Source organism: Melanostigma gelatinosum, assembly GCF_949748355.1.
Source record: "Melanostigma gelatinosum genome assembly, chromosome: 21".
Classification (NCBI taxonomy): Eukaryota; Metazoa; Chordata; class Actinopteri; order Perciformes; family Zoarcidae; genus Melanostigma; species Melanostigma gelatinosum.
In genome coordinates this window covers 17,523,122-17,549,462 of record NC_136654.1, presented here as the reverse complement: position 1 = coordinate 17,549,462, position 26,341 = coordinate 17,523,122, and the positions used below count along the sequence as shown (strand labels likewise).

Here is a 26,341-nt window from a genome sequence, read left to right as displayed (position 1 = left end):
GCGACGTCTAGTCGTTTGCAAGGTATATTGTGACAGTAGATGCTTCTTTTATGCCCTTGAAACCACTTTGGTGCATTTCCTGTCTTTTGGGGCAGTGGTTTTGGCTTTGAGAGTGACTTCAGGTCTACGCTCCTGCAGGCGCTGTCGACGAAGTGCTTTCTTTTGGCTGCGTCCCCACTCATTCATATGGTATTAGCCCTATTTGATGCTATACGACATATATTAATATAGAGTAAACGCAAATATTATTTTGGCTGTACATAGTCTCTGAACCCTGTGTAGCGCTACAACAAGAGTTTTTACTTTACAATCGAATAGACGGGAAGCGATGAGCAGGAGCTAGTAAATAAAAAAAGGGGGGGGGGCAAATCTTTTGTCATTTTTCTTTAAAAAAAAAAATGGTGACTTCAAAAGCTAGAAAATCTCCTGCAAAAGTTGTAAAAAGCATGCAAGGCTACACGCCTGCCACCCTGCACGGTAGAAGCCCTGGTTGTGATCAGAAGTGGCACGTTCAGTCTTTCTGGCTTTGTTTCAGCAGCTGACGGAGTAGCTGACGCAGAATGCTGCAGCAATACAATCACAGCTGTCTTCTGTTGCCCCTCACATGTGCTCAGAACCGACATTAACTGTTGCACTTGGTTTCATGACTTGGTTTCATGATCTTTAAACTTGATTTGCTCACACTACTTTGTTTTTGTAATGCACAGCCCCTTCAGTGCAGCTCAAATGAATATATTCCACTAAACCTTAAAGTGAATGTCTATAGATATATATTTATATATAGAAAAAAGTACATTGACGTCTAACTTTGCAAATGTTATTCAGAAAATAAGTGTTATTTATTCATTCTTTACTTCAAAGTCAGTTGATTCAAGGAGACATTTTAGAGATGGATAGAAAGTTGATCATAGAACTCCAATAAACATCTCTGACTTCTTTGTCCTTTTGGTCTCCTTTAGATATTATGAAAGTCTTCAATCTGTCCTCGTTAGTCGGTGATCTACATACGTGAGTTGATACTCAAAATAGTTCTTTTTTTTAATTACTCTGGAGAAAATGTATCCTGAACGGTGTTAATTGTGCTTTGCAGTACGGTGATATGCTGTTGCTGTAGACCTCAGAGTATCGTGGTTGACTTGCCAGCCTCTCCTGGAGGCTGGAAAGAAAGTCAGAGTCCTAACAGGTGAATAGAAATGTGACTGTCACTGAACCGTCATCGTAGAATAGGACCCCGTAGACGTCTGCTAGAAAAATATATGCAAATAGACGGAGGGAAATCAAATTCGTCTTTTCACCTCGCTGATCTCCAAATATGTTGCCCTGGTGTAATTTCACACCCTGTTTGAAGAAATTAGTTCAAAAATAACTCTGAATCCGTTTTTTGGTAAGCATGACGTTTAGAATTTTCCATGGAATCCGCATTTGTGTCCCATTACACATCCTGTCGTCTCTGACGGGGGACTCTCAGTATCCAGCGGTGGCGCTCTCCATTCTGCACCAGGTCTGCAAAAAAACCCAAGAAGATGGATAAACAAAAACTAATTTGGACGGCCAGACGGACGCATAAATCCTGTGCATCAGTGGCGGGTGAGGTTGTCTGTTCCGCGTTTTCACAGGAACCAAAGTTTCCAGCGAGCGTGCTTCTTGGAGTCAGCTTTGGACTTGCGTTTTGGGGTGGAGGTGAAGGCCTCCTGGGGGTAAGGCAGGGAGGCGAAGGGGCCGTCCGGCGTAGGGCAAAGCCTCATCATCAGCGGCTGCAGCTTGTCCTCCTGCTGCTTGAAGTCCAGCTCCACACTGCAGCAAAGAAACGGAGACACACCATCAGAACGTCAAAGACAGTTCTGCATGCAGTCAATAACACCACCTCATCCAGCTGCTGTAACATGCTGAATTGTATTTTATTTCGTAAAAGCCTGCCTGTTTTCTCTCTATTTTACTGCTTGCTGTGTTAAAACTACCGAAACACTGTCTTCATATGACGCATTAACGGCCACCGCACTATTATAATCCCTGGAAGACTTTTTTTTTTTACTGTGAAAAGTTTTCACAATTGATCAGAATGAATTAATTACAGAGAAATAACAGGATTTCCCTTTTATATTCACTGCAATAAAATACCAGGATTCTTCACGTGTTTGAAAAGGCTGCAACCCCGGCTTTCATTTGATATACTTTACTCTGTATATTCTTCCTCCATCGACACTGGAACCACTCGGGTTTCTTTCCCCTTCACGCTTCTTTTAGTCTTAACATGGTACGACTGTCACACTCCTCCCCCCCCCCCCCTCTCCCCCCCCTCGTGTCTACGTTTTGGCCTGATCTCGTTGACCCCTGCACTGGCATCTGTCACTGCACTGCTCAGCCTGTTAAAGCGACCTACATTTCTCGCTCACTCCATCCTCATTTCCCAGTAAAATCTCCCAATTTTGGACTATATTTGACTGCATCTGGCTGCCACCGCTGTTGTCGTTTTCTGGTGTTTGCTTTCTCATCGTGACTTATAAAGCAAGTATTTTTCCCCCAGTGAGAAGTGCTGGGTCAGTGAAGGGGGTGTTGAACCAAAGATCATTTGCTTTGCTTAAACTCAGATCAGAGCCTTTTAGTTGAGTAGATTTCTTGCTTTGAGCCCTGCACGTTAATACACCATCAGCAAATGGTATGGACGCAGAATGAATTCATTCGTGGGGGTTGTTGTACACAATCGTGAGTCTTTTCCTTCCCTGTGTACACTTGCGTGTCCCTAGGGTGCGAGGGGATTTATCTGCACCGGCCATCATTGTAATCCCATGCCTGCGCACATCTGACTACTGGGTTCTGCTAAGTGAAACTCCGATTACAGCCTCGGCTGTGGGAAGTGTAGAGTGGCTGTAATCTGCTAAACCCACTAGCCTGAGTCGGGCTGGTGGGGACTGACGGACTTACAGGATTCACCTCGTGAATGCTGCCGTTTGCCTGGCTAGACGTAGAGTTTATCGTCGCGAGAGATCACGCAGTGTCTCTATGCAGAGGTGGACAGTCGGCTGTCTGCTCTGATTGGAAGACAAAGCATCTGTAATGATTGCGTGTTGCTACATGAGACATCTTCTTTTTTTTTTAAGAGCGACTGGTTTTTAACTTTACATTCAACATAATTTCATCTCAAAGTACTGGATGTTGGTCATGATTACAGGTGAGATGAATCACTCTGTTGCATCTCAGCCCAGCTAAATATGAATTCCCAGGCTATACGCATGAGTATTTGATGGTGGGACAGTTTTAAAATAGGGTGTCCTAGTAAATACCTCAGTTTTTACTCCACACGCGGATGCTCTTAGGATTGATTAAAACCGAACAGACATAAATGTGGGCGTCTTGACAGTGACTCAGTGAATATTGGGTGCTGAAACAGACACTCGGCACTTTGCATTTGTTTGACTCAGGTCTTTACAAAGGGCCAAGAACACTGCAGCTGTCAGCAGTAAATCACAGGCTGTTAATTGCCCTGAATGAATCCACTTCACTTTGTGTGAAGGCCGCTACAGTTTGCGTGCGTGCGCACGTACGTTTGTGTGCGTGGTGGAAGCGGTTGCATGCATGTATCGGTAAATCAGGCCGGGTTCCGGTCCAACCTGTTGTGTGCAGAGTTCGGTTTCTCGTCGCATCTCATTTTGTCTGTGAAGCAAAGATTTGAGACTAAAACGTAACTGATTTTTTTTTTTTTTTTGTTCGGAATAACCTTGCGGCCCTTGAACAAACGTTAAGCTCTACGCACGACATGTCTGTGGTTTGTTTTCGTGTTCCGTGGGAGTCAGAGTTGGTCTTTAAACATTCCTAAAAACCTTCCGCTATAAACATGCTTTCACCTGCTCTTGTGTAATTCATCTCAACTGTTTCATCCAGTCTATTCTGAATTTGATGATATGATCACGATATCTAAAAAAGCACATACTAGTTTTAGATATATTATTTTGTTGCATCCCTTTGGTCATGCCCAAGGTAGCTGAACTAAATGTGTTCATCAGCGTCATGATGTATAATAAGATCAGCATGTCTTCTGAAGTCAAGCTCACGTATTTAACGTAATTCCTGGGCTACACAATTAAACGGCTCTTGCAGCTGAAATAACTGTAGTAAAGCAGCATCAAAGGGTTCTGTGATCAATGACTGTGTGTTGCAGTATGCCGAGCATTTCAACGTGCCTTTTTTCTTCTCCTGAAAAAAAACCTTCAATTAAGGCTGTGTAGTGACGCATCTCCCTACCATATATTCGGCGTCTTTGGGGGAAGTACGGTAGTTTAATGCCGGGTCAATTCTGTGGGATGTTTCTCACTAAAACACACCGATGCACTTCTAGCAGTGACGGGATCTCCCCTGCTCCTCAGTGTCAGCCTAAAGCCACTGTTCTCGCTGTGCATCCATGGCGACATGTTCTTGTCCTGCATCGACACACAACCACTTTACCAGATTACCAGCGTCGAGCTGTTATTATCATGTTTACATGCTACATCTTTACAAATTGTTTACACCATTTATCCAATTTAGTACCAGGTATGTGTTGTCAGATTATGAATCAATATTGAGCTGCAATCATTTGAATGCCCGTGCAGGTTTGCACGCTACCTAGCTGTACTGTAATCTGACTAAATCCTTAAACACACTCTCTCAAAGATCCTCAGTGTCCATATTTGAACAACCTGTTATTCGTGATGCTCTGAACGCAACAGTGGTCCCGGTAGCTGTTTATTTTGGCTCTGACTCGATTCATTTTTGTGGAGCTGAATCTACTCTTTAATTAAATTTGCTCAGTTTCAATCTGCCGGGGGAATCGTACAAAGACGAGGTAAAGTGGTCTGTGTCTTTGGGACGGCATGGCCAGAAAATGTAATTGAGAAGAAAAAGATAATATCTCATCTTTGAAACACACTCCAAAGGACTTTTAATGAAAAATGTATTCATTTCTACACCCGGCCCAGTTCTCAGCATCTCCTTATAAAACTGTCACGAGCCCTGCTGCGTCGCGCCACATTTTTATTTATTTGTTTGTTAGCTGAAAGTGAATTTTGTTGTCATTTTACTGTCCCCCTGAGTGTGCTGTCGGGTCGGAGCAAATTGAAGACGGCTCTTTGGAACCTTGTCACTCTTTAACCTCTCGTCCTCTTGTGTCTCTCTCTCTCTCGCTCACGCCCACTCTTTCCCTGTTGTCTTCCTGCTCTCCCAAAGAAAAGAAACCGATGCATCGACACACACACACACACACCCTTTAAACATCTGTGAGTCTTTATCACTCGACGTCACCTTCATCCGCTCTCTGTCTCCCTGTGCCACATTCTCACCCTGCCTCCCTTATCTTCCCCCGGGTGTGCGAGTGTGCTCTTCCCGGCTGTCCTCGCCGTCCCTTCACACGCTTGTCTTTCCCACCGAGGATCACTTTTGTAGCTATGGTAACCAGCTTGCCACCATGTTGGAAAACATCATTATGCTCGCACAAAACGAGATATCTCCCCACAGCCGAGTCGTGCGGCAGGACAACCTCGGCGCTCACTTCATTTCCATAAGTTATAATGTAATCAGCCCTTCAGCCTTTAGCGACGCTTAATTGATTTTCATAGCCTCAAACAATAGATTGGGGATTTTTTTTTTCCCCTCCTTTTTAAATATCCATTCCCTTTTAAGATATAATTTGCACTGCACACAATGTTATTCAAAGACTGTTTTACCATCAGATAGTGTGTTTAATGATCAGCTGTTGATTTTATCGCAAGACAAAATTGGGTCTGTGGGAAAAGAGCGTGGTCCACTGTGCACAATGATACCCGATGGTGGGGACCTCTTCGGTCGCCTTCCTTAATCACCACCACTTAAATCCATCTCCCTGTTTGATCAGCACATTAGCCCACATAAATGCGAAGCGAGGAAAATGAGACCGCGGGGTTTCTGCGTTAAGACGCGTCACGACTTTAATGCCTGCGGTTTTAAAGTAAGCGGAATGCATTTAAAATCCCCGGCTCTGTTGCGCCGCCCTGTCTGTCTCATTTTCTTCCCATCCAGCCTCTGTCTGTGTCTCCGACTTCTCTTTCCTGCTTTTCATTCCTCCCCCGCCTCGCTCGGTAAAAGATATTGCGTCACCTGGCAAAATGGAATGAATTGCAATAATCTTTTCATCCCTTTCGCACCTATTCTGTTTGAATGTCGTGCACGTTGTGTTAAGCGTCGGATCCCCAAGTTCATTTGAGCGCGCAACCGTGAGCTGTTAGGGGGGAGATAACGTATTGTGGAGAAGCCGTGAGACGGCGAGAGAAAAGTTGTCCAGGGCAGGATAACGGAAGGATGGACTGAGTTCAGGATTGTTTAAAATGAGGGAAGTGGGACCAGACGAGGACAAGAGACTTCAGCAGCTTGTGTATTCTGTTTGAAGTCCCGGCCCACAGTCCACAGCAACGTATCCATCCGGTGCTGTTGTCATGCTCGAGATGGGTTCTGTGATGATGCCATATACTCTCGGACAAATTGATTATGCTGAAGAGTGCATGGCTGGCTCCTCTCTGGGCTGCGTTAAAATAATTGATGGACCCATATGTCCACTCGGGTCAGACCAGCTATATCGTAAACACAAGAGTTAGGGATTTGGCCTGGAGCGTTGATTCCCTGCCCAAACCCGATTGGGCCCTTTTACAGTCAGTCGAGCCGGAATGCTGCGCGCTATAATCAGTAACCTACTGTTATACATCATTTGAATAGTGATTCGATTTCTCGTTGCTCTTTGGAAATCATGTCACTGACATCAGTTGTCTCTGCACTGAAAGAACTGAAGTTGACTTTGCATTGTTACCATTTTTTTTTTTAGATATTCTTTTTTTTTTCTCTTTACATTGAAAATTAGAGTTTTAAATCGGTTTCAAGCCCTAAAAACTGCTGCCATGGTTTGGGCCGAAGTCTGACTTGGACAGAAACAATGTGGGTTTATGGAGGGCCGGTCCTGCTTTTTGGGGGCCCGAGTATAGCGCTCGTTTGGCCACAAAGACATGAACATACAAACAAAAACTAAACTCATAGATATCATAGACAGCTATTCTTCCCACGTACAGTGTGTGTTCCTCCATAGCTCTGCTTCCTATCCTGTGTTCCTCCACCTCCAGAGAGGTTGTTTTCATGGAGATCTCAGTAATTAGATTGCCATTTAATCCTTCTGCCTGCGTGAATACAACTGCTATATTTGATTCTGTGTCCAATCAACACAATTTACCATGCCAAGCGAGTCTCTTAAAGGAGAACCCGGGTTAGTTTAACAGATTTCAAACATCTCACTGAGAAATCTTTTGCCCTTTTATCGAGTTGGAACCTTGCCAGGCGCCGGCGAGGTTTGTCAAAAAACGTGCATTCTGTTTGGTATCGAGTTTCTGTTTTTCTACACTTCCTCCACAGATGAAGCGTTTAATGTTAATATAGCGCTTGTTTGAAGACAGTAGTCAGTGTGTGTGTGTGTGTGTGTGTGTGTGCATGATCGGTGCCGACCAAGTGAGGGGACAAATCTGACCTGACTTCGTCTGTGACGTCATTAGATGATATATCAATTTCCCTCTGGGGATTGTCAAGCGCAGGTAAGAAACAAACTAGATAAGACGGATATGTTGGAGCACTCACTGGCACGTACTCTATGTATAATTGGCTCATTCAAACGGGCAGACTTAATCATAGCGTGTATTGCAGCCTGCATTTTGCATATTTTAAACCCTCATTGGGAATTCAAATCATGGTGATGTACAACACCTTTCCCAGCACATCAGTGATGGGAACCCTGAGCTGCCAAGATTATCTTGACAAAAAGAACCGTAGAATGGATTCCTCATACATAAATATATTTTTGGGGGGAATTTAGGCGCGTTATCACACTGTAGTTTGTGCTCACAGATTGAGGGGGATGGTTGGTGAACATCTCTAGAGTCTGCAGAGGCTGGCACAGCAGGGCGAGCACAGTTGGTCTTTACTCGGGCAGGCAGAGTGGGGGAGATGGAGGATAGGTAGAGCAGCTCTCTCTCTCGCTCTCTCTCTCGCTCTCTCCCTCCCTCCCAGGGCCTAATCACACAGAGTTACTATTAGACATGGTTCTGACTCATTTATAATACCAGGTGAGCTCCCATCTCAGCAGTCTGTCCTGTGTCATCCATCCTTTTAAGCCTGTGCTCAACTCACTACCCCTTAATTCACTCATGCCATGTTGTGTCCTTCACGTCATGTGCCATAATTCAGCTTTCTTCACTTCAGCTCGCGGTCATTGAATTGTTGCAAAAACAGCGACTGTGTTCTCGTGTTCCGCCCTGTGGACATGCGGGAGTCCAGCTGCATTTCGAGCGCACTCCATCTGACGACCGGATGCACCTTCCTCAGCTCGTCAGAAGAACAGAGCTGTGACCTGCTCCTTCATTTCATCAGGAGCTGATTAAAGGCCAGAGGCTTATCAGTTATTGAGAGCAGTAGATGGAAAATAATTTAAATGGCTCTTCAGAGGCGAAAGCCGACCGGGTGGAACAGGAGTGTCTACTGAAACACGTTATATTATTTATGGCCTCTCACCTTCCTACTCTTTCAATGTCATCCTTTTTCCGCCTCAACTTTTCCTTGTGACTTTGGGATACCTACTAGTTTGTCTCATGCAAGTAAGGGATAACATTTGCAGCAAATCCTCACATCTGAGAAGCTGGAACCAGACATTTTTTGTCATTTCTCTTCTGAATAAGCTCCTGAAATAATGATCAAAATTGGTGCCAATTGATTTCCTGCCGGCCGACTAATCGATACATCGACTTCTTGTCCCAGCATCATTTCGTATACCTTTAAACATTGGCACACAAAGAAACCTAAGCAGCAAAGTATCTACACGCGCTAACGCACATGCACACAGCGAGAGCTGTGTACCCCGGTAGACTAATGGCTTTGGAGTCACGTCTGTGCTGGTTGTCAAATCAATTGAACTACATTTTGAAAGTACGCAGAGGCTCCGTTTGCTTGGCAACGGCACACCGTGATGATATTTCACAATGTTTGAATGGTAATTCATTTAAATTTCGCAGCCCATTGCTTACTTATTCTATAGCGTATATCCTCTCTGCTTTTCAACCCTTTGTCTCGAAATCCAGCGAGCCTTACACCTGCTACACACACTCCAGTGATTGAAGGGATAATCAGACAAAGATGTATGCATAGAGAGAGAGAGTGTGAATATCACACGTCCCCATGTGCAGATGAACAGCATCCACATTAGTCTTGCGTCCCCTGGCCCTTCCCCCTCCTTTCCCCCCTCCACCTGTTCACTTTCCCTCAAGGAGAAAGGACACGGGCACATTTGGATCACCGTGTCTTTTGAAGAGAAATGGCCACTCACCTGTAAATAATGCATGCGCTGTTCCGGCATGTGTCGCAGTTGGCCGTGTCCTGTCCCGTTCGATAGGTGAGTCTGCGGGGAAGATAGGAGTCGTGAATGAGTAATTACAGGACTTGTTAAGCTGCTCCCTCACGCCTTCCTCTCTCATCTTGTTTGTCATCCCTCGTTAGCAGGGCCCAAGTAAACGAGGAGCCACGCTGCCCTCCTGAGTGGCCTGCGTCCGGCAGCCAGGGCCGAAAGAGCACAGTGTCGGGGGCCATAAGCAGTGTGCTGACTGATTTGAGGTCAGATAAGGCAAAGTAGTGCACAGGATCAAGAGCTTGTGTTTCGGGAAGACGGGTATCACAGAACAGTCTACCATCAAAACCACTAGTTGTGAAGTAGACCAAGCGTTCATTTGTGGTTTTAGCATGGTGCATTAACAAAGCAGTGGCAGTAGATCTGCAGCAGATATGCAACAGTTATAGTTGTCGTGTCAAAAACGATGTCTAACAGAATTAATCAGCTACACGACTACTTCTTCTGAGTAGATGATCACCACTAAAATGCAGCAATCGTGAATGCCCGACAACATTTTTTTTACGTCACCCTTTAATTACATTACAAATGTTCTCATGAAATAATAACAGTGTGGGCTGCAACTAACACATCTTTTTGTTACTGATGAATCGGTTGCTAAGATGACCTGCTCTGTCTGCTTTTCTTAATACCACGGCTTTCTACTCCCACTAGAGAAACTCCATCATTGATAAATCCATTCTGTACAGTATGGTGTTGTCAAACGCACAGTAACCGCTATCCTCCGTATGAACGAAAACTGAAATGGAAATGAGATGGCTCCTCTAAGAAGATGCTTTGGACAGCAGCCCTTTGGCTTCATACAGCCAGCCCGTCTTCATTTCATTGTGATATTGATTCACCAAATTCACATTCAAACCCGTCAATATCCTATTATCTTATATCCTGCGTGTCCCTGTATCGTTCTATTATCAGTTTCCTCTGAGATAAAAGATGGTCATGAAGCCAGTTCTCATTATAGAGTCCTATCTCTCAGGGGGCAGCTAAAGACCAGGTGACGGCTCTGAATGGAAGTACTTGGTTTCATGCTTCAGAGGCTCAATGGTTTTCTTATTGGATTACAGTGTGGACATGTGCATATTTATTGACAGCAAGAGTTTCCTCTTATAATTAACGACATATTTCAGTGGAAGTACTGTGGACTCACTTCCCCGATGACATGGACAAGGAATATATTGTCTGTTTTTTTTATGGTTATGATCTGCACTGCTGCATGAACAGAACGCATTCTTGTAGCTCCAGTACAGCTGTTATTTACCCAGGTGTCGGTCCTTCATCAACCACTGTCCTCGAGTCACACACGGTAACTACCAAAATCTGTGAAAACTGACTTCATCACAGCGGTAAGCACACTGTACGTCAAAAAGTATTTGTTTTGGTTTTATTCAGTGATCTGTTTTAGAGACGTAAGCCTCTTTGGTGATTCGTCGACTAATCTGTCATTTTGTTCTTGATTTCTATTCTACAACATAAACCAAACCAAGATACACCCCACACAAGCTGGACACCCCCACTTGTAGATCGTCAACCACTCAAAACAAGGTTAATTTCCTGGAAGTGCTCACCACCTTGGCACAAAGGACAGACAAACATCATGTCCTGTGTTTTTTGTTTTTTTGATTCTTTTTTTGAATAGACGTTTTTTTATTTCTAAGTCATTAATTTCCTAAAGTTGTGGTTTTGGGTGATTCTTTGTGGAGAAAATCAGTTTTACAGATTGATCAATGACGATTAAATCATTTGACAGATTAGTGGACAAAGTTGTACGTGGACTAAGAATTTCTTTGTTCGGGGACAGCCCTAAATTCCCCTTTCAGGCGCTCACAGCAAGGACAAACTACAGCGACGTCTCTCCAGAAACAATGTTCTCTGGACAATATGCAGACCTCAGTGTCGCAACAGAAAAGTGAAACATTGTTCAAACAAAGTGAAGTCTTTGGATTATCCGCAGTAATGAGCATACTGTTTCTGAAGGGAGATGAATGCTGAAATGCTTTTAGAGCCACAAATGGTATTCCATTTACTTCCATTGTATTTGGGTCCAGGCAGGAATCATTGTGAGCTCTTTTTTTTCATTTGTCAAACAAATCCTTTAAAACAATCACTGTCGTAAGTCAGGGTTTCTCAGATGAACGTTGCTGTGAGCGCCACTGGATTCTTCTCATTGAAGTTAATGAGCTAGCGTTCACGTTTACTTCTTGTCTCTGATTTTTGCAGTCGCAGAGACGTTTCTCAGTTCTCCCTCAAGGCCTCTTGTCACACTGCCCATGGCGGTGCGGCACCGATACAAATTAAAGAGCCATCATAAATGTCCTCTCCTTATCTACTCGTTTCTGTGCTATATGCTCTGACAGCTATACGAGAGGCGTTGATATCAACATTTTTATTTAATGCCGTCGCCTAATGAGCTAATGGCGAGAGTCTGAGAAGAGGACGGGTCCAGTGATACGGGGAAGTTTGCAGCTTCCAATCAATAAGCAGCCGATGGGCTACACGGTCACCTGGGTCACCTCCTTTGAACAACTCGCCCTTATTCGCTCTATTGCATCGCTGTCGATCGGTTTCTAAATCCATCTTTTGTCCTTCCCCACCCCTCTCTCACACTGAGTTGATTCGAGAAAATAAGGCAAGCCTCCCTGGAGAGAGCGGAGCCAAAAGTGCCATTAACAGTGTATTTATCCACCCTACCCCCCCCCCCCCCCCCCCCCCCCCCCCTTGTGCTGCTCTCCCAAAGGTCAGTGAGTGGGTGGGAGTCCAAAGGCACAACAACATGCACACGTACAGTGTTAATAGACAACTAGCTAACAACAAGTCCCCATGAGTGTGATTAATTGGGTCTGGGCCTGCCAACATTGGCTGATGATGCAGCAAATGTATTCCTGCGGTTAGATGCAGCCAATGATGTACTACAGGGTGTCGTATGCCCCGGGCGGGGCTGTACCTGAGGGAGATATGCGAGTGCTTGCATGCTTTGGTGTGTGGGGACATGAGGCGAGTCTAAATTCCTTTTGTTCCCCCAGCAGGAGCATGGTAAGAGCTGCTCATACGATCTATAAAGTTCTTAATAATACAATGACCAAGGGAGACGTAGCCTCGGCCTTTGTACTTTCTTTCGCATGCTTGATTTCTGCCCGTTTTCCCTCGTCAACTGTCTCCGTTCTCGTTGAGTTGCAAAGTGGGGGAAGTCATTTTCTGTGTTTTTCTTTATTAGATGACTTGCTGATCATTTGGCTCGGTTCACCTATAGCCTGAGGGGCACTCCTATTTGTTGTGTCAGTGACATTTATGTTGAGGGGAGCATGGAGCTAATGTAGTGTAACTAAAGCAGCGTTCCATTGTTTTTTTCTTTGCTGATTTAGAAGAAACAAAGTGTACAGGAAGAAGAAAAGTTTCCGATGGATTACGAGAGACTTATACTGCTCACTGACTTAAACGAAATGTCGGCTTTTGTAATTAAAATATGGAAATACTGTTTCTTTGTGTATGCGACCAGATGGCACTATTAAACAGTAGTCAGTCATTTTTATTTACAAGTTAAGTCTCTCCTCCTCACTTTCCCCTTCTCTTCTGTCCCACCTGCCACTTTAAGCACATCTGATGAACCAGATGTGCTTGGCAGCACAGAGAAGATGGCTCCCCATGCTGCACCACATGTCCGCTTACTTTTTCACACACCACACACTTTTATGAGTTTGGTGATAAACGCATTAAGGCTGCCTTGTGCAAGATTGTAAAATGTTCAGTCGAGTTGAGTTATTGAGAGTTGCTTTTATACACTTTTGTGTTTGAGTGGATGTAAGCTTCACAGGTGTGTCTGATTATTCCCACAGGTTTTGGGCTCCAGGTTGGTATGATGTCATTGCTATGGATTTTCTCACTCCATACCTCTCCACACAGTGCTGGTCAAATCAGATAGGGATCAGAGTGCAGAGCCACAGCAATTCACTCAACAAATTGGCCATTTTGTTTGCCTCATCCCTTTGGATAGACTGTCCTCTTTTGCAGCGGTCTAGATGTTATCTACAGCCCTTTTGTATATACTCTGTATCCATTGGAAAGTAAATGACTTTTTCACAGGCTATGGCTTTTTCAAAGGCCTTGGACTTACGAGATAAACATGGCGTGCCGCTGGATAAGGCCAAATGTTAAATTTCTCGTTTCGTATTTTGTGTGCTTTTCCTGAAAGTGCTTTAAAGTGTCGCCGTATGATTTGATGTCCTCAGAATATACATTTTTTCAGCATCATAACAATTACATTCTCATATTCAGACATATTTAGTATTCCTATTTATTCTTCAGAAAGCCCCTGGGTGATACCGGCTGCTTTAATGCAAATACTGATCTCGCACACATTGTTCCGTTCACAAGGTACTGACAACTTGTCTGTTTCACACGACGGGTCATCAAACCACTTGGGCCAAATTGGGTGCGATGAATCGTCTGTGAACAAGTTCTGCTGCAGCGCCGTCATATCTGGAGGGAAATCATCACGCGCAAGGACGCCGTGCTGTAATAGCACTGCAGGGCACATTCAGGTAAATGCCACATCACCGGCGTGATCTCCTTTTCAACTATCTGGGTTCATCAGCCACGGCTCTGCTGGACAGCTGTCACGCGTACGATCTGGAATTGATGTGACTCACCAAGAGGACACTTTTCCTGCTCATGCTGAATCATGAATGATGTCTCTGATGGTTCCTTGGCTTTGACCTGTGTACACCAGGCCCCTTTTTCCCCGATTAGTATTTATAGGTACACCGACGTAAAGTAGGGGGCCGCTAATCCAATTCACCGGATCAGTGACAGCCCTGATACTGACCTTATTAGATTCGGTATCGGCCATAAACACAGTTTCTCAGTGAAAGTTTGAACATTGAGTGTTTCTGCTATCAGTTTAGTCATGGTGGGCAGTTGTTACTGCTACAGCACTCTCTGTTTCAAATGTGTTCCATGCAGTGAGCTGTACAGATTTAAAAAATTGTGAAAAAGAGAGCGTTAATGCTCTGTATCGGGAGGTACCCTGAGTGAAGTATTGGTAACGGTATCGGGAGAGGAAAAAGTCTGCTTCTTTAGTGTAAAGTATTTGCTATAAGTGAGATGTCTTACCCTTCTCTGTGGGCCTCCCCCTTCTCCAGTTCCTGGATGACCCCCAGCAGCACCTTGATGGTCTCTTGGCTGGAGCTGATGAGATTTTCCATGGCCTGGAGCTGTGCTTTAACATCCCCGTCCTGATTCATAGGCACTATTTGCTTGCAGGCCTCCCGTGTTTGGTCGGCCGCTGCCCCACGAGCCTCGCCACCGCTACAGGGTGTCAGAGGCTCATCCATGCCCCGTAGAGGCCGGGCAGATAGCTGTCCTGTGTGGCACTGTGCCTGTGTTGTACAGCCTCTGCTGGAACGTGGTAGCGTCTCACTCTGCAGCCCGTTAAGCTGCAGTGCTTTCTTCCGCTTGCTACGCACGGACGGACTTTCCAGGCACTCCACCTGCGTGAGGGAGTTCCAGGCGATGGGGCCCGTAACCTTGGAGGCCCTGTCCGGCAGGGTCCGGGACGAGCCCTCCTCCAGGTTATGCAGCTGCCTCTTTGCCGAGCGGTCTGTATCGGCCTCCCTGTGTTGTAATCCTGTCCTGGCTTTGGATGGGACACTGCAGAGCTGGTACTCAGCCTGTGCTCCTGCTCGGCTTCCTCGCTGTGTGTCGGCCAGGCAGTCTGTGTCTGCAGAGCAACTGAGCTGCAGAGTGTCAGAGCACAGGCCATCAGGTGCAGTGTGCTGCTCCACTGTGGCAATGCACTCATTAGTATGGAGCAGAGCCCTGGTCCTCCGGACTCCGCTCCCACCGCAGGCTCCCCCCTCCTCCTCATCTAAACCCTGCTCAGCAGCCTTGGACTGCTTCACCTCCATGACAAAACCGTTATTCTGACCTCGATACGTTTCCACGGCCGCCACGTGTTTAAAGGTGTGGCCTTTTTTGCGCTCAAAGGGAAAGGTCTGATAGCGTTTCTTCAGATCAGGGGACGTCTGCACGCCTGTGCTCCTGGTGACGTTCGGGATGGACCGGCGGGCGGGGACGGTCATGTACTTGCGGTACGCCACTTTGTAGGAGATCGGCTTGCCGCCTTTCCCTGCTGCCTGCAACTCCGCCTCCCTTTGCTCGTTCTGTGCCTCGCAGATATCCTTGAAACGCACTTGCAGGGCCTTGTTTCTCTTCCTCACCTGTCGACTGGCTTCCAGGGAATACTTCACCTCCAGTGCCAGCGAGGTGGAGGGCAAGGGCGCTGCCTCAGAGTCAGACTCAGAGTTGGTGAGCATGCATTTGCCACCCTCCTTGCTCACCATGTTTCCTGAGAGGCATGGAGAGAGACGCTGTGTTAATCATCGGTAATGCATGGCCTGACTATTACATCCTACTTGACGGAACCCACCCGCTCTCTAAGCTGGGGGAGAAGGGAGGAAGCTGTGCAGTTATTTCATGAATATTATCAAAAGGTGCCTTTTATTAGACATTTGTCATCATGCATGTCAAAAAGCATCAGAAATATGATTTTTAAAGGAGAATATTTGTCATTAGATCCCCTGATATTTGATTAAGACTGAAGGTGTGGTGATGTCATGCAAGACTAAAGTTTCCATAATCATCTACAATATATTTATCCGTGAAAGAAAACTGTCATTTCCTTTTTATTGGCAGTTGGCACGGGTCTGTTATGCTTGCCAGTCCGTCTGTGTTTATTTGCTGAAGTGATTTATGCCGGCCCTAAAAATAATCTTAGCATCTCTGTGAAACCAGGAACTCCATATTAAGCATCATTTTCACTTGTTCATCTTTTCCAGTTAAAGCAGCTGTGACTACCAGTTCCTCCTCTCCCACTCTCTAAGTTGATGAGTGTTTGTGTCTCAGACGCTGGACTTACAAACACGCTCACTCTCACACACTACTACAGGCTACAACCTCTGTGGCTCATTAGGTTCAGCAGGATTCTTCACTGTCTGACCTTTCCCTCTTAATTATTAAGGAAAAACAGGGTTTGGGGCCTATTTGGGAGCCCATTTTCGCTCCTCTAGTGTATGAGAGTATGGGGTGTTTTCATTTTCCATTTTCTAAATGAACGGAGACAAGAGAATGTGCTGAGAAATGGTACCTGCAAACAGACAAACCTTTGACAGAGAACCGAGCAGAAATGTGAATAATCTTTCCCCACTACCACAGGCACGGTGAGGGTATCAAAACTCTGCTCTCTGATGCTCTCACAGAAATATAATTCTCCTTCTGCCTGCTAATTTACAATAAGCAAGCACTCCACACGCTCGTGTAGATGCTGAATCGGATAGGCTTATAATTATCATGCTCAGCTTATCTGCCGTGACTGCTCTCTGTCAACTTCCTACTTCAAACCTTTCCGTTTACTCACCTGGGAGCCATCGAATGGACATTTTGTCTCACTGTCTTCCCCGTCGTCTTATCGGCCTGGCTCAGTGTTGTTAAATGATAGTCTCGGTCCAGTTCCTAGCTAAGATCTAACAGGACAGTTTCATCATTCTACAGATCAGTCTACAGACATTCATAGCCTTGTAGTCACGCAGTATCATCTGTACATACAGCAACATTACATGTTGGCATAAGAATTCAGTCATTTTTACTCTGGCGATCTCCTAACAAAGGCCATAGCAACATTAATAAAACATTTCTGTAAATGCCAACTGTCAGAGTTAGCCAAGAGGCTTTTTAGTCCCAGACTACCAGTGTTGGTTATTCCCAACACTGAGATACCGAAACAGTTTTTGCCGTGAATAATATTGTTCCTTGGTGGTTCATACCTAACTATCACAGTAGCCTGTCTCGCGTGCCAGATGCCAAAAATCTCTTGGCACCATTTGTAAAGGTCCTGTCAAAAGAAACCCACGGTTGAAACTTGAAAAGGCCAAATGAGCCCGGCAACGTTGAATGTGCTCCCCTGAGCTGTCCAATCATTGCCCAGTAATGTCACTGGGAACACTTTCAGAGAACAGCACAGCGTATTTCACGTAGGTAGGTTCGAGATGGCAGCTTTCTGCTGTGCAGGCAGATGTTTGTTTGATTCTCAACAGACAGGGAATTACTCATGTGTCCCTATGACCAGGGAGTACGGTGCTGTGAAATGCATGTGGAACATGACTACACGTCCAACACAGACGGCATTAGGAAAAGAGTACAGGAACTTCTGCAATACAGTCCAGACAGTCTAGCCATTTCATTTTACTGTGAAGCACGTGTTATACCGAGCATCATACAGTACATGAAAAATGGACAAAATATGACATTCTCCATACTGTGCAGTCAGGCACAAAGAAATGCCCAAATTATTTTTAAAAAGCACGCCGTGTTATTATAAGTAGGAACAGTCTAACCAACCCCCCCCCCCCCCCCCCCCCCCCTCTTCTGAATGTTTGACAATGCGCCGCTTATTCCCCGATTATCATCTGTTCACCAGCTTGGCTGTGCTTTCCTGGTCCATCACTGTCGCTGTCCTTTCCATGTTTGTTTCCGAGGATGACATTTTGAATAAGAGATTAAACTGTAGCCTTTACATCCCCTCTCCAAATAAGGTCAGTGAACAGGTCTTTGTTATGAGCTATAGGCCAAAATTAAACATTATGTTCAATATGTGCAAAATGATATCTGTTTACAATTCAAGATGCCACCCTGCTCTGAACCATCAGATATTGAGACGTGAATGTATCTTGTCAGCACAAACGGCGCCGATGTTTTCCCCGCTCCCCCTTCCCTCCACAATGCATGCAGTTCCATGGTATTGTATCGTATCCTCATTTAAATTAGCTCCCCTTTGACACGCCAGCACTGCAGGCTGAATGATGCATCCCCGGCTCCACTTATCTGATGCGTTACCCATTGGGGTTCGGACCCGGGCGACTGCAGCATCGCTCGTACCACACCTCCGGCTAGAACGGCCCCCCCCCCGGCCTCTTGCGTAAACAGCATGACTCATCACGCAAGGCTGTGACAACTGCCTCTTTTTAGGGTTGCCCTGATCCTTTTTTTCAAGTAAGTGAAGTGAACTGACCCACTATTTTCCACCCGGTAGGCCGAGAACAGACCTCACAGGGTCGTGTGCGCATGGCAAAACATGTCAGACATGCTCACAACTGACCTTGTTTCAGCAGCACGGCTCACAAGGCTGTCGTACTGGCGCTACGGGTATTATTTGGGTTATTTCTAGGCACATAACTGAATTTTGTCCATTTCGAGAGCCTGTTTCGCACGGCTGGTTCTTGGGAAGATTTTCTCTGCTAATTCAGCCATTGTTTAAAGCTGTGGAGCGATGCAGGGACAATCCAGATTGCCGTAGTAATGCAATTCATTGTTCTTTAATGGAAATGGTCTTTATGCCCGGAGCATGTGCTCATCTAATGCAACACACCTTGAATTTGAAATGGTTTCCCCGTTTCTTGCATTATTTTAAACTGCATATGAGTCGGCAGTTTTGTGAATGGCGGTTGCCGAATTGAACTTTTGGTCGCAGGGGGGACATTCATGAAAAAGGGGGTAATCTTAGTGTTCTGATTCCGCCTGGGGATTGAATGTTTACCGTACGGTTGAACTTGACTCATTTTGTTGTGTCTCTTCTGCTCCAGGGACAGGAAAATTCATTGATATAGTATGCATCACAAAACCGGGGGATTGAGTAAACGCTGGAAATATGGCTGTACATGTCAATTAGCGACGACAACCTAAACAGCCTTTCCTGTTTCGCTATTTATCTGGGTTTTTCATTCAACTTTTCCATGACTGTCATTTTTGGACATTGCCTTGATTTATTCAATGACTGATAAGAATGTGGTAGTCAAGAGTCACTGTGACCTCACAAGACATGGCCATAACTCAAGAGTTCATATGTTAATTACGAGAATTTCATACAAATGTCTAATAAGATTAAAAACAATGAAGGGATGAGTTTGTGGACAGACGTGGATGTAAACTGCAACACGGCTGGTTGGCGGTGGCAGTAACTCCAGTTTCCTGAAGCATCAGGATTTTTAATACCTGACAAAGTGAGCTCAAAGTCTGCCCTTGTGCTCCATGGTCACCGAAAACAAAAATCCAAAACCCTGCTCTCCTATTGCTGCAGTTTTACAATATTCCAGCTCAGCATGGCGTCAGATGCTGCTCGAACAAACGAGTGTGGCAGTATCATCGCAGCCGCAGAAGTTCCAAACTCGACTGTAATCCAGCTTTATCTGCTACGTGTTTTGTTTTCCTCTTTTCTCTCTTCTGTCAGCTTCCGTTCATAATTACACGGGACTTAGTCGTGTTTTGAGAAGTCATTGATCTGTCTCTGAAGAGCTTCCTTTACTTTAGCTTGTGTTGGTACGGTCATTAGACAGTGTGGGTTTATTGTGTTTTTGTTTTTTTGTTCTGTCTTGTCTCTGTGCTGCAGCATGTGAGCACGCACGGGTGCACCCGTGCTCTCAGGGTGTGATGCGAGGGTATATATAGCCGAGTGATTGACTGTACAGGCCGGTGTTGAGGGTTAACTGCAGTCCAGTGCATTAGGCCGATACCAAACGCAGCAAATCCTTTGTCAGTTAATGCTAGCTTAATGCTGTAAGATGGAACGGCACTGGAAATCACAGGATTTTAAGGGGATTGTCTCCCTAGTAGTTGTTGCTCAGTCATCATGGACCACTGTGCAGTTGCCAAGCACCATTTTAAAGATTTCACTCTGAATAATTATGTAGCTTTGCTACTTTTAGTCGAGAGCGCGCTATGAAACTAATTATAAACCGAGGGGAAGGCAACATGTTTCAGTTAAGCTCACGTGTAGATCCAGGACAACTGACGTTTTTAATACCATTGTGATTTCGCAGCAGAAGTGTCTGCATACTTCTGTGATGCATATCCAATCAAATTATAGATGCAGCAACAGCAACCTGGCTTCGAATGAAACCAGATCGTCCTAAACTGTGCGACACAACCTCACAGATGTTGAAGCCAAATTATTCGTCTTACAGAACTAACGCACAATAGTTGTTCAGCTTTGCTGTTCCATTTGCGGTTTAATATGGCACCATAGTGATGAATATGTACATGAACTTAGTGTTCCCTTTAATGTCAAGTCTGATACTGTGACGGGATAAATCCAGATTAATCCAGGTTAATCCACAGCACATATAGAACATCCTCGTACGTTTCCTCCATATACACAGCATTTATTGAACAGCCATGTGTGCATTACATATATTTCCACATTTCTGTTTTTATTATATTTAAATCACTTTCAGTTGTATACTCGTAGCTCACGCAACATGTGTGTGTGTGTGTGTGTGTGAGAGAGACTGCATTAGGTGCTGCAGTTACAGAACAAGACTTGATATACAGCCTAACGGCCTCTCCCTGAGCCTCCTAAGCCTGAGAGTGTGTGCTGTACACGTCATTAGTATCCATCCCTGCTGTGTATGACGCTAGAAATGACCACCTTGAAAAGAAGCCTGCTGCTGTTTTCATGGTTCTTATCTTATGACTTCTTATCCTCGCACTCAAGCCTGCGGACATTGCGGCCTTCTTGTCTTTTACTCGCTCTGTCCCCACGGATCTGTCCTTGCCTTTGTCGTGAACTAACCCGCTGTAGTTAGTCGGCTTTTTGTGCGACGCCTGCCCTGTCTTGGGAGCTTGATGAATTTACGGTGAAGCCTGTAAGTCGTACGTCTGCTAACATGCAGGCTAGATGGATGTAAGACCTCGAGAAAGGATGCATGCTGCAGCGGCTGCCTGTTCTAATCAGAATGCGTCAGATCACTCTCTCCTTTCCTCTTTCTTGTCTTCCTGAAGAGCATTATATATCTCTTCTTTCTGTCCCAGGTTTGTTCTCCTCTCATTCTCTTCCCCTTTGTTGCTTTCTGTCTCTCCCTCTCTCTTTGCCTTCGAGACACGCTGAGGGTTTCAAAGCTGATGGGTAACTACAGAACTCCCCTGCTGCTCTCAGATTCCTCCTAGCCATCCCTAGCAAAGACAAAAAAATAAAAGAGAGAAACACAAGGACAGACGGGAGGAAAACACTAGAAGAAACAGGTGCATGGATGTAGATGCAGCAGGATTGAATGCGAGAGATCATAGGCGAGATAATAACGACGAAGAGGGAAGATGAAGCCAAAGAGAAGGATCAATGAACAAGAATAGAAACCCTGAGAGGGGAGGAGAGAGACAGCAAAAGCCATGCCGTCTTAACTGTACATAAAATCCCAAAATACATGCCGGGCTTCTTGCTAGAACTCTTTCCCAGAAGGATTTGATGTGAAAGTTTGAACACTTTTTAAAGTGTACAGAAACTATTAAAGAGCATTAGTGGGACGGTAGTGGCAGAAGTGTTTTACATAAGTTTGTTTTGGCAAAGATGCACGTGTTTGGGAAGTAGTGAGCGTAGGACTGGATAAAGTGGCTCCCCGTTTTGTTCATTTTTTTTCTTTGGATAATGGAAGGTAATAGTAAGTGGACTTGTACTTGTATGGTGCCTTTTTAGCCTTCCGTCTACTCCGAGCGCTTTTACACGACATGTCATTCACCCAGTCCCACCCATTCACAACTGATGGCAGGGGCTGCCATGCAAGGTGCCACCTGTCCCATCAGGACTTCTTCATCATTCACACCCAATGGTTTAGTGTGTGAAGTGTCGGAAGAAGATGCGTAGGGCACTTTTAATGGTTCAAATTCACATTAGGCCTTCCAGCGTGCTTGACAGCTCCCCCGGACCTCCACCTGCTGGGATCCATCATGTCTATCAGCATCGAGCCACAGTAATGTTTGCTAGGACCTCAAGCCACACGCAGTTAGTGCTGGAAAGATGAGTCCAACTACAGAAACTTATTTGACATCATTTTCGACAATCAATGAATTGTTTGACATTTAGCAAGTAATTGGAAATGGTGTGTGTGTGTGTGTGTGTGTGTGTGTGTGTGTGTGTGTGTGTGTGTGTGTGTGTGTGTGTGTGTGTGTGTGTGTGTGTGTGTGTGTGTGTGTGTGTGTGTGTGTGTGTGTGTGTGTGTGTGTGTGTGTGTGTGGTTTGGAAGCAATTTCAAGATGTCTGCTTGGGCATTTGCCATTATGTAAAAGACAAAAGCGTTAATTTAATTTTTTTCTATCAAAATAATTGTCTTTTGCGAAGCTAGAAGTACGTAAGCTACAAATCTATAGATACTTCAAATCAACTTCTTCCCTTCTATGTCTCCCTCTGCCTCTGGGCCCCGTCGGAGCCCCAGCTGACTGGGGGCCCCTACTGCAAAGCAGTGGGGAACACATGCTTTACACACACGTACACCAGCGCGCACTGACAGCAACACCCAGGTGGGATCATGTGCCAAGAGAGTGCTTCTGTATGCAACAGAAGAACCGAAGGCCCTCACACACTCGCACCTTCCCCTCTTCACAACAGACGCCCGCGATTCACCTCAAGTGCTTGGCGTTGTCGGCTCCCGGGGAAAGTCAGACTCTTAATGAATAATCCTATGAGCACATGAAAGGTAACATCTGGCTTGTTCCAAAAGCAGTCATTCTTTCATACCAGAGCAATTTGTCTCCTGGATGAATGAATGCCCCTCCTAGGGAGCAGGTTCACGGGAGGCGAATGCCCACTTCCCCCACTCGTTTGGAAACCCACGCACGCTCTCTCACTCCCCCACGCCTCCTCTCACACACTGCCACATTTACTTGTTTTGGGGACGCATGGGTCGTGAAAAAAAGGGGGGGGGGAAAAGTTCACAAAACTGCTATTCGCGCAGACCGACTCAATTTCATTTCTCCCCGTCGGTTCTCTGTGTCAACGCGCGACGTCTCGGTGTAAAAGCTTTGTCGTGGCTTTGTTCTACTTGCACAGACTCCTTTCATGCGAGCGCATAAGTGGCAGAACAGTCGGTCTTCGTCTCCCTTCTCTGTCGCGCAGTGCCGGGGCGCGAGGTGCAGACTGACGGCCGTGCCGAGTTCTCACGGAGGTTCAAGGGAAGCCAGGCAGTGACTGATGTAGAGGGAACGTCATCCCCGTCCTCTCATTTAGTTTAGTCGTTTTTTACATTCGATAAATGAGTCTGCGACAGCAGGTATGTCCTTGTCATGTCACTCTTGGGTGCCGGCACATAAAACCCTTCAATTGGAAAAAAACCTAATTCAATATCCTCCCCTGTCATATTGTCTCTATTACTTCTCGCAGACGACGCTTTTTTTTTCTCCCTCTATATCTCTCTTCCTCTCTTCATCCGTCTTCCCTCAGTCCTCTTCTCAGTGTCTGGGCAAAGTGAAATAGAGCAGAGGGGAGATGGTATCGGAGCGTTGATGTGAGATACGGTTGAAGGGGAGACGGAGAGCGATGGCAGGGGGCTCGTGGTGGTGAGTGGGAGTGACGTGCGTTTTGTGTGACGGTGGACACGTTAGGGTTCAAGACGACCCGTGTTCTCTCTCTCCACGCACGCACGCACGCTCCAGTAATCTGTACGGAGATGGTGACTTCACACAGTCCGTTAATCGAGATTAGTGTTAAATGAAGGTCCTTCATCAGATGCAGCCCACTGTCTGATGTCCAGCTCTCATTACCTATTCCTCTGTGCTGCGAAGCACTGCTGCCGCCGTACGTGGGACAGCCGCTTCACGCAGGAATTCTGCAATTGTTCTTTTTTTGTTTTGATAGCAGTGTGGTTTATGTAACGCTCCCTCAGCTGCAAGACTGAGAGGAAATGCAGCATCATGCAAGCCCTTGTTTTAGCCAGTCGGGTTAAATCTGTATCGAAATCCTCTCAGAAACCAAAAACTGACCTGTCAGATCTGATGAATGTCAGCTAGTCAGGCAGTGAGTCCCCCCCCCCCCCCCCCCCCTCGTTTCTTTTCCTGAGATATATAAACATTTTCCACCTTTAAAGTTTTCTAAACTGACTGAATGCTCTCTTAAGCTCAGCACCAACACATTCCCCGGCCGCTGCGTGAAATCTCCCTGAACCACTTCTCCCCAGCAGAGGCAACTAAGCTGAACTAAAACTAAAATCAATCTGAGATTTGCCTCCTTTCATCTGCCACAAGCATTTGATATTTGATCAGCCGGCTGAAAGGGAAAATGTCCAGTGAAAACATTCCCTGTGGGTAATGCCGGGCTCAGCCCCGCAGAGCGAGCAGGTCCCTCGGATTTCCCACCTCCAGAGGTTATTTGATCAGTTGCCGACTGAGAGGTGAAATAGAGGAGAGGACAAGAGAAGAGCGACTCACCTCAGACTGTGAACTACTGACGTAAAGGATGCGTTAGCCTAGATCCCTGGCTCTGCCCGTGCATGCCCGTTTCCTTAGTGGATTAGAGGCGAGCTGGAAGAGGAGGCTATGCCATGGCAGAAGTTAAGAGGACAGGCAGGCAGCGGCACGCAGGCAGAGCAGCAGCGGCAGTAGTTGGAGTAGCTGTTGCACATCGGCGTCCTCTGATCCAGTGGTGCGAGGTTCCTCTAAAGCCCCAGTCAGAGTCAACACTCCCCCTCTCTTTTTCCTCCTCTCCCCCCTTCTCTTCCCCTTTCCCTTCTCCGCGCGGCGTCGGCAGGGGCTCACACTCCCTCACACACACTCGCACACAGTGGCTGAACTCCAGACGCCTCAGCGACAGAGCCCACGCAGGCAGAATATCCCCATCGTGCCGCTGCAGTTCTCCTCTCTGGCTTTCTCCTTTTTTTCTGCATGTGTGCGTCTGAGTGTGTGTGTGTGTGTGTAGAGAGAGAGAGATAAAGCGAGAGGGGGAGGGAACATGGGAGAGAGAGAGAGAGGGCAGAGGGAGGAGGGAAGGTTGCAGTGGAGAAAGTACAGCTCCGGTTTGGGCTGTACATCTGGCAGGTTCACGCATCATCCCTTTATCACGTCATCAGTGAGAGCGGTTCTGTCACTGACCTCACTTCCTTGGAGACCATATGCTCGTCAAAACTTCCTTCGTCAGGGGCAGAAGAATTAACTTTCAATACATCGCACTTTTCCTCAAAGCCCTGCAGCCCTTCATGCCAGCGTTTGTCACGAGAAAGACAGATGTGTTGCGTGTGTGTGTGTGTGTGTGTGTGTGTGTGTGTGTGTGTGTGTGTGTGTGTGTGTGTGTGTGTGTGTGTGTGTGTGTGTGTGTGTGTGTGTGTGTGTGTGTGTGTGTGTGTGTGTGTGTGTGTGTGTTGCCGGGGATTTCCAGAGAGTGATGCTCGTCATGGATGCTCATCATTCCATATCAATCCTGAGTGTTTCATCACAGGTCCATTCACCTCTCTTTGTGTGGAAGAGAAGACTCCATGGGCTTGTCGTCCCTCTCAAGAGTTTGCTTGCCTGATCTCATCCGAGCTTTTCATCCATCAGTCGGGGGATAGTTGGTGTTTAATGGCGTTAGTGTCATCGGGGAAAGTGCGTTTGTCTCTTGGACTTGATTGGATGTGTGGTGTATTATTGGAGTGCCCAATGAATGAAATACGGAGGGCGGAGCTGAACCCCCTTGGTGAAACCTTGATCGTGTGAAAGTGGAGCTGTATTGTATGCCTGGTTGGATGTTTTCAGAGCCTCAGCTCGCCCTCTCACTGGGAAACTCCTCGCTCTGCTTTAAGCCTCAGGTACCATGGTAATGAGCTGCAGCTCTCCAGACAGCTGCTGCTGCTGCTGCTGCTCGTGTGTGTGTTTTGAAGTGCGTGTGCGAGTTTCTCCTTATCCCCTATGTTAACCGGTGAACAGGCCTTTAAACAACGCACAGCCCATAACGCATACAGTTAAGATAGGCTAACATCATTCAACCTTCAGAACCTTGTTGAGTCACGATGTATTGTTTTTTTTATTGAGGTTTCATGAAATTCTGGGTAAAAATTAAAATCCACTCATCAAATTGAAGCTCCCGTCAGTAGTTTAGTAAAAAAAAACAAAAAAAAACTTTAACAG

The 26,341-nt window shown here is 45.9% G+C and overlaps 2 protein-coding genes across 2 annotated transcripts in view; one reads left to right on the top strand and one right to left on the bottom strand.

The window, feature by feature from the left end:
- Positions 1 to 26,341, top strand: part of dock1 (dedicator of cytokinesis 1) — a 155,582-nt gene that overhangs the window by 62,211 nt on the left and 67,030 nt on the right. The window lies entirely within an intron of this gene.
- Positions 1,611 to 24,780, bottom strand: insyn2a (inhibitory synaptic factor 2A; the record flags this gene model as incomplete). The annotated part of the gene is made up of 4 exons (XM_079292773.1): positions 24,671 to 24,780; positions 14,543 to 15,776; positions 9,359 to 9,430; positions 1,611 to 1,794 (listed from the first exon to the last, which is right to left on the bottom strand). Exons 2-4 carry the CDS (start codon positions 15,769 to 15,771, stop codon positions 1,611 to 1,613), a joined length of 1,485 nt encoding a protein of 494 aa, XP_079148899.1. The 5' UTR covers positions 15,772 to 15,776; positions 24,671 to 24,780.